Source organism: Dermacentor andersoni, chromosome 2, assembly GCF_023375885.2.
Source record: "Dermacentor andersoni chromosome 2, qqDerAnde1_hic_scaffold, whole genome shotgun sequence".
Classification (NCBI taxonomy): domain Eukaryota; kingdom Metazoa; phylum Arthropoda; class Arachnida; order Ixodida; family Ixodidae; genus Dermacentor; species Dermacentor andersoni.
The window spans coordinates 101,490,381-101,499,285 of NC_092815.1; the positions used below are offsets into that span (position 1 = coordinate 101,490,381).

An 8,905-nucleotide genomic window follows, 5' to 3' on the forward strand; every position below is an offset into this window, starting at 1 on the left:
TTATATCTAAAATTGAAAACATTGCCTGCATTCAGCAGTGTATTTACGCTTCTACAGGTAGACTACTTAGACAAATGGACATTGCTTGTAGGACGAATTGTAATGCACAATCAGCTTAATTCAAGGCTTTGCTATGTGGACGAAAATGTGGCACTTAACAAACGTCCTCACTAGCACGTGCTTTGCTTCTGTAGCTCCCCTTTGTGGCCACAGAAAGTTGCCAGCAAGTATAACTATTTGTCATACCTTTTTGATAAAAATTCTGATATTAGCACCATAGTTTAGACATCTAAAGAATATGCCATGGAATGCACTGGCATTTCATAGCGGTTAACGGCAGTTCAAAAGTCTACCCTCTGCACTGCAAGAGAAAACTAACTGGAATGCCAGGGTGTTCAGTAGCAAATATTGAGTAAGGGCAGTTTTAAGCTGGTGCTAATCTCATTCCTGCTAAACGGGTACGAGTTCTTTACTGTCAATGACCATACCTGCAAATGCAACGTCTGCCCTAGAGTGAATAACTAAAGAAATTATTAGCAGAACTTCATTATGACGTAATTGATTTGTACTTCACCAATTTGTTGCGCAATTAATGTCTGCCTCTGAGTAATCTGCCTGGAAATGCTAAATTGCTCTCCTACCACAGTCAATACATAAAAACTGCTCGATGTTACACAACAACTACAACAACAAAAAAAGAAAGTGGCAGACTTCAGTGATTCCTCCAAATCTGAACTCGTTTACCATGACTGCAGCAGGCCCCCACAGTGGAGACCACCGTTTTCTCAAGAACAACCTTTTTTTTTGCAATGCACACAGTGTCATCCTCCTCTGCTACGGTACTGCCTGCTGTGGTCTCGAAAATACGTGCACCGATGCCACCATTCTCAGACTCTACGCGGGGCACAGGAACCCTGCAGAAATTATCAGGCATTAAACCTAAAGAATAGGGCAGTCATTAGTGTATCTAGCTCCCGGAGCTGAATTCCGGTGGCAGGGCGCACAAGTTTTGGTTTTTCTTCGCCCTATGGCAGGGGGTGAAGCTGAGAATGAGGTGACCTTAAGTCACATGGTAACATATAGTTTCTAGTCTTGCCAATGTGACTGCGCACAAGTACATGAGTATCAGGAAAGCAGTGGGACTAGGGCCTGCATCATGTTAATATGCTATCGAGCAATGGCCTGCATTTATCATTTTGCTCATTAACAGCTGTGTTATGCTATTCCCAGTACCCCTTAACAAGGTTATTTTTGTCATGTGCAATAGTTGAGAAAGTCTTGCTTGCTATTGAAGTGGCATTGTTGTGGCCCATTGTTACAGGGTGTGACAGAAACTGTAGTAGAGAACTTTGCCATTTGACCGCACAAACAGTTGTCAGTATTAAACTTTCTAGGCATTTATAATGAGTTATTAGTCAAAATAAACACATAATAAGGAGTTACATATGTGATAGGAATTACTTTAAATATACTAAGAGTGTCTTGTGGTGATCTTGTTAAACTATGAGCACATACAAAATAACAATGAGCTCTAAGTTCCATGTTCTTTCTGTTGACAAAATGTTTAATGCCTTTATAAGGCAGGGTACCAAAGCATGGCAATGCTTGAAAAATGAACAAGTAATACAAACCAAATACACACACACACAAAACATTCTAAATAGAAGAAAACCGAGTACTTATGCATTATGCCATGAGAGAAGGTGGTGCACAGAGAGCTAGTAATCTGTTTGGGAGTACATACGGCCTGCGGCGCCCTTGGGATGCAGGTGCCCGTGTCCTTTTCCTTTGCGATTGTGGCTGTGAAACAAGTGATGGCTTGCGGCAGGGAGACCTGCGGTGGGATGCAAGGTGGAGCAAATGGCTGTTTGTCTATCAAATCAAATAAGCAAAATGGGTTCAACTGGTTTGTTTCCAAAACATAATTTAAACAGTGTTTAAAAAAAGCAATCCTCTGTACAGATTTCTTTTGATCAACGCAATATTGAAGTGGGAAGATTGGTAGATGCAACAACAGTGATTGCAACAGTAACAGATCTGCTCGGATGTGCACATGAAGGACTTCAAAATCATTTGCATGTCCCCTGTACCTTTGTTTCTGTGGCTGTGGAAAGACTGATGGATTGTAGTTCGGGTTTCTGGGGTTGTCCGACTTTCGATCTCCAACAAAATGACGACTGCAAATACGCGAGTTATGATTTGGCTCCCAGTCATCACCCCTGGAAAAGAAATCACAATGACATTTACGTGGCTCAAATTTGTGAAAGCAGGCATTTCTTAAAAGACTACAACCAAATGTAAAGTGTGCATGGGTACAAATTCATTATTTAAAATAAAAAGTATATATTCAGTTCTACTGGGGAATGCAAGGCATATTTAGGGTACAAGAAGAGTGGGTATTTAAGATGTGATAAAATGCTCTGCCATGCAACACCAGAGGTGAAATTAATACTGCAGCACAACGCATTGTTCTCGACAAGTTTTTGAATGAGAGGATGTCTCATGCATTGTCCAGAAAACTGAAAAATGAATAAAAATACTCAACATCCTAATTCTTTCAGTTGCCAGAGGCTAGATGCAAAGCCCATATCAGACCTCACCCTAGAGCACTGGCTGGCTTTTCAGGGCCAGGCTCAGCCGGAGCCCAAAAGTGCCACGCGTTGGCCTGCTCGTGCTTGGCCTGGCGATTTCAAACCTGGCTCGTACCTGGCCTGGGTCTGAAAGATTCAGGCCCGGGCTGACTTTGCCTGGCCCAGTTCTGTTCGACCCACTAGCCCTCGAGCCTATACGAAGCTACGTCGAGTTCTTTGTTTTTAGTGAAGACACTGTCATGTAATCAATGTGCACTGGGCGGTCTTCAAGGCACGTCAAAGCAGTTTCTTGCCCAGCGTCCCCTCTTGCTGGCTACTCTAACCATTAGAAAAATGAACATTCCATTTAATTTCATTGCTAGCCATACACACACAGATTATTATTCATCTATTCAGCATGAAAACACTCATACGCAATGGACAGTGAGGAAAACAGAAAGGGAGCAGGCTCACAACAGCCACCGAAAGTGGCACAACGCCTGGGTATATTAGGGAGGCGGATATAAAAAAGTACATCTGTCGATCACCACGCTTGTCATTTAAAGTGTGATGTGAAAGCCGTACATTTTCTGTTGTGTGGCAATAAACAGGGTGTCCAACGTAATGTGTGTTAAAATATTAAGGTATGTGGGTGCCACATAGCTAGACAGAACCATGGTCATTTTGCTTGCCGTCGCTTGGAAGAAGACAGACTATTTTTTAATATTTTGTCTGATTACATAATTACTCATCGTAATTGAATTAACTTCTGAAATATTATCATCCGAGCAAAATTGTCAATCATAAAATTGTAGGCCATCATAAAACATTCCCGATCCATCTTTATGTTGCTCTATACGTGCTACATAGAAGTTTTTTCCAAGTATTAAAGAAAGCCTGCAGAACACGAGGATGTGCCACGTGACTAATCATGCAGCACATTTTCGTGCCGGGAAATGCCAGTTTTATACCTTTATTCGGCTTCATTGTAATGGTGTGAATTTTTAGTCGACAATATAGGCATCCTTGTTTTGCAAAATGAGCAAATTTGGACTCGTGTCTTATTTTTGTTTCAGTACAGTTCATGTACAATCTAGGCGACATAGCATTTTTCCCCGTCAGATTGGGATACGATCTGCTTGCTGACATAAATTCGCAGGGAACCCACGTAGCGCTAGAAAAACAAATACAAGGTTGTGAAAACAAGGGTTGAGTCACTCAATGTGTGGAATTAAGTTAGTAGACAACAATGTTATAACATGACGTGAGATAGATCAGTCATAGAGGCACTGCATAATCAAGGAGTACAGAACGCTTACGTAAATACCTTGGAAAATATTTACAGAGGTTCTACAGCTACCTTAATTCTACACTAGAAAAGCAGGAAGATACCTATAAAGAAAGGAGTCAGACAGGGAGACACTCTCTCCCCTGCTATCCAGTGTGCCTAGAAGTATTCAAGCTATTAAACTGGGAAGGCTTACGAGTAAAGATCGATGGCGAATATCTCAGCAACCTTCGGTTTGCCGATGACACTGTTCTATTCAGCAACAATGCAGATGAATAACAACAAATGATTGAGGACCTTAACAGAGAGAGTGCAAGAGTGGGATAGAAGATTAATATGTAGAAGACAAAGGTAATGATAAATAGCCGGGCAAAGGAACAAGAGGTCAGGATCGCCAGTCGGCCTCTAGAGTCTGTGAAGGAGTACATTTACCTAGGTCAATTAACTCACAGGGAACCCTGATCATGACAAGGAAATTCACAGAAGAATAAAAATGGGTTAGATCGCATACGGCAGACATTGACAGCTCCTGACTGGAGTGAGTGAGTGAGTGAATAAACTTGATTGCAGGTCCGGCGAGGACGCAAACTCGTCGCGCACCCGGCTAGTCCCACGTCGGGACCGGCAGGTCTAGCCCACCGGCCCGGTCGCGGGCACGCCGGACTGCCAGGATTTGCTTTTCTAGAGCAGGGCTACGCAGAAGCGAGTCCCACTCCTCCTTGATGAACTTGGGGTATGTCGACCCGCACTCCCAGAGCATGTGAGGTAGAGTGGAGGTCTGGCCGCAGGACGGGCAGGCATTGTCGCGATACACGTCGAGGTAAGCCTCGTGGAGAGCGGACAGACACGGATATGTGCTAGTCTGTAGAAGCCTAAGCGAAACGGCTTGCGCCCTATTCAACTTGGGGCGAGGGGGTGGAAAGACCCTTCTAGACATGTAGAAATATTTAATAATCTCGTAAGTAGTGAGAGCGTCCCTGTGACCGTAGAGAGGAGGGGAGTCAGTGCTTCTTATAGAGGAAGCGTGGTCGGTGAGGTGAGCGGGAAACCAGTGAATTGAATGGTTTGTGAGAGCATATGGACTCGAGCCGCTAAGAAGATGAACAGCTTCCTTGGCGATGCAACCCTTCTGAAAAGACCTAACTGCCATTTTGGAATCACTATAGATTTCGGACCCACGACCATCTAGCAGGGCGAGGGCGATGGCGACTTGTTCGGCGACTCCGGGGTCTGAAGTGCGAATCGAGGCGCTATTGGAAATCTTGCCGCTCGAGTAGACCACAACGACGGCCAAAGGTCTTCCCGTCACTGTACTCCGTGGCGTCGACGAAGCTTGCTCTAATGTCGTGTTGCTTGATCTGTTTGAGGATGGCTGCTGCTCTGGCCTTGCGTCTGCCCTCGTTGTGGACGGGATGAACGTTTCGGGGCACAGGGGCCACTACGAACTTGTCTCGAATGCACCTAGGGATCGGGGTACTGACCCTCGGGAATTCCGCAGGGTGGTAACCCAGCTCTTCGAGGATGCGTTTACCTGCTGCTGCGGTGGTCAGGCGACTGAGTTGCGCGCGTTCTTGGGCTTCGGCAATCTCCTCGGCGGTGTTATGTACCCCTAGCTTCAAGAGATTCTTGGTATGGGTCCTGATGGGTAGCCCGAGAGCCCTCTTGACTACTTTGCGGATGAGAACGTTGAGCTTGTCTCGCACCGCCCTGAGCCAGTTGTGCATAGAAATCATGTACGTGAGGTGGCTGAGTACGAAGGCATTGATCAGCCTGAGAAGATAGTTTTCTTTCATGCCTCGATGCCGATTTGCGATTCTGCATACGAGGCGGAAAGCGTTGTCCATCTTTGCGATGATCTTGCGCAGAGCAGTCCCGTTTCCGCCGTTGAATTCGACAAACATGCCCAGGACCCGAATAACGTCGACCCTGGGTATCATCCCCCCGTCACAAGTGCGAAGTGTGATGCTGCTTTCGGAGACTGGCTTCCAATCTTTGGGTCTGCCTCCCTTCTCTTTTCTGTAAAGAAGGAGCTCCAACTTGACTGGAAGCTTACCATTATCATTGAAAAGGAAGGTGTACAATCAGTGCCTTTTACCAGTGCTGACATATGGGGCAGAGACTTGGAGACTGACCAAGTTTGAGACCAAGTTAAGGACCGCACAAAGAGCGATGAAACGAAGAATGCTAGGCATAACGTTAAGAGACAGAAAGAGAGCGGTTTGGGTCAGAGAGCAAACGGGTATAGACGATATTCTAATTGACATCAAGAAGAAAAAATGGAGCTGGGCAGGTCATGTAACGCACTGGTTAGATAATCGTTGGACCATTAGGGTAACCGAATGGGTACCAAGAGAAGGAAAACGCAATCGACGATGACAAAAGACTAGGTGGAGCGATGAAATTAGGAAATTCGCAGGCGCTAGTTGGAATCGGTTGGCGCAGGACATGGGTAATTGGAGATCGCAGGGAGAGGCCTTCGTCCTGCAGTAGACATAAAACAGGCTGACGATGATGATGAAGATAGATAAAAAGTCCCTTAAGTAGGCAAATAATGCTACAGAATAGTGGCTAGCCGCATGTAGGTACAAACACGTACCTTAGCAAACAGCGCAAATAACGGGACACAGCACCCGTATCGTGTGCCCCTTTTCTGTGTCCCGTTTCTTGCGCTGTTTGCTAAAGTAAATAATGTTAGTAGCATTAAAGAACGGTGCACACAATGGGCGCGGGTAATCACTGGTACCGTTTTCTCCGTGGCCGAAGAGCGCCGCTAACGTACACGAATCTGTGCTGCGTATCGCTGTCGTGTCGTGGCCTGCCCGCCTAGACTTTCCCATGAACCGACAGACACCACTGACCTAAAAATTGTATAAGGCTGCAGTTTTTATAGTACTGTTTTTTGCAGATGAAAATGGCATGTCCGGGCCTAATCCGGGCCTGTCTGAAGCCAGCCGAAGTTCACAGGCCCGAGCCCGGCCCGCGCAGTGCTCCATCCCACACCACTGATGAAAACTCATAAATCGCAACAAATGAAAGCAGGCCCGGAAACAAAAAAAGTCCACCGACAAAGTGAACACAATCAGCTCCTTGAAAAGTGACGGCGTACTTGCGCTATCCTCTCCCAGCCCAATCGAGGTAATTTCACACAACACTGTCAAGATTATACGAAGAAAATTCCATAGTGCGCTGTGCGCACATCGCCGCTCATACAAAACTCGGTTCAGTTGTCCTATGAATGCCAGCTTTGCAAAGCGACTTGTTGCACTAATTCCTTCGGCGTTTTTTATCCCAGAGAAGACGTTGCCGTTTCGTTCATTTCAGTCACAGTGTCAGCACTGCCGTGGTACGAACCTGGTCTTGCGGACGGCAGATATCCAAACATTGCGTCGTTCAAGGTAGAAAGGCCGCATCGGGAAGCGGTAAAACTGAATGGTTTCACCAGAACTCGCCGTGTTTGCATAGCTGTTGGTACACCCGGCAACACAGCATGTTTGCCTAGACAAAGATAACGTCGGAGGCATTCTATCAAAGCTAACGAGCACAACGTGTAAGGCAGTGTCTACGAAAATCCTATGGTTGAACCATAACCAGTGGGTGGTTGCGCCCCGTTTTTGAGGCACGCCAACAGTTTGAAGAATCCCCGATGGAGGGCGCCACTTGCCCAGTTGTGCAGTCTCTTGGCGCGCTAGTGGCGCATGATGGATGGATGGATGAATGTTATGAGCGTCCCCTTTGGAACGGGGCAGTGGGTTGCGCCGCCAAGCCCTTGCTATTATACTGCTTAATGCGCTACCTACGGTAAACAATAAAAAAAGAAAAAAAAGCACTATGAACTACCACACCCAAATTTTCTGATCCCCTTGTGCGAACTGTGCCTTTGTACGTCTCCGTCTTTTGTCGTTTCCCTACTTTTCTTCCACCAATCCTCCAATCGCCTCTTACTAATGCTTATTGCGGACATGTTTAATTTATCACTGCTCCCGCCACGGAGGAAGGAAACTAAGGAGAAGCCCTGACGTCACTCTTTGTGAAGCAAAAGTGAAGCCGGAATTTGGCGTTGCTCATGGCGATGCTCCGCCTTTTGGGCCACCCTCCTCTCTTGTTTACATCTTTCGCGAAACCACGCCGCGGAGCGCGCGCGCTCGCGCAACATCTGGCAGAGCACGGTGCAGGTAACACAGCGCAACAAGACACGGTGACTAACGCAAACCCGCCCACTCAGCGCCTTTGCCACGGCCCGAAACCTACCAGAGCAACACGTGTGAGCGCTCAAAACCATAAGAACGCCGCCATTGTGGCCCAAAAGGCGTGGCCATACAAAAAAATAAAAATAAAAAAGCAGCAAAAAAATGAGAACCTTCTACGTCATTTCCGCCACACTTTTCTCCTAGCGCGCGGAGGGGGTAGGGCCTCTCCTTAGTTTGCTTCCACCGTGGCTCCCGCTGAACCCAAGGGCGTCAAGGAGGCCAGCGGTGCCTAAATCGACCGCTGGTTAGACGTCTTCACATTCTAATAAAACATGCTCCATAGTTTCCCTAGCTTTACCGCAGCAAGCACATGCTTCTTCTTCCTTCTTATATATCGCTTTATAGGTCGATAAAGTCAAAATAATATTGATAAAGTCAAAAGAATAAGCGGCGGCACACCACAAACATAAAAAAAGAAGGAAACGTTTCGGCTCTCATAAGGGAGCCTTGTTCACAATAAGAGCAAGAGAGATTGTAAAGCGATATGTAACAAGGCTCCCGAATTATTGATTTATGTTAGTGATAGGCGTCCGCTTGTTCTTTTCACTACGATTAATCCGGACCAGACGAGCCTTAGTCAAACATTTGATTTCATCAAAGCCCACGGCATTACTGCAATTTTCGAAAATGCAATATTAGTCAAGTATCAGAACGCTCAATTTTCTTCCGCCCGCAACAGGCCCAGAAAATATTGGTAGCTATTCAGGGTAGACAACAAAAACGTAGAGAACACACGAAAATGATTGGCAAAGACTGGTGCAACGCGCGGCTCCCTAGACAATCCCACACAGAATCGACTC

General features: G+C 46.1%; 1 protein-coding gene across 3 annotated transcripts in view; it reads right to left on the minus strand.

The window, feature by feature from the left end:
• The window catches only part of LOC126541528 (progranulin-like), a 28,513-nt gene extending 20,705 nt beyond the window's left edge, over positions 1-7,808 (minus strand). Inside the window, exons 1-3 of one of the 3 annotated variants that reach the window (XM_055076713.2) lie at positions 7,210-7,808; positions 2,091-2,219; positions 1,745-1,834 (exon numbers count right to left, since the gene is read on the minus strand). In XM_055076713.2, the coding sequence (XP_054932688.2) occupies positions 1,745-1,834; positions 2,091-2,219; positions 7,210-7,318 (328 nt within the window). In that variant the 5' untranslated portion in view covers positions 7,319-7,808. Of the gene's footprint in view, positions 1-1,744; positions 1,835-2,090; positions 2,220-6,601; positions 6,711-6,964; positions 7,124-7,209 lie in introns of those variants that run through there. The other 2 variants (XM_055076715.2, XM_055076714.2) reach the window with 2 other exon arrangements.
• Positions 7,809-8,905: the final 1,097 nt, after the last annotated feature.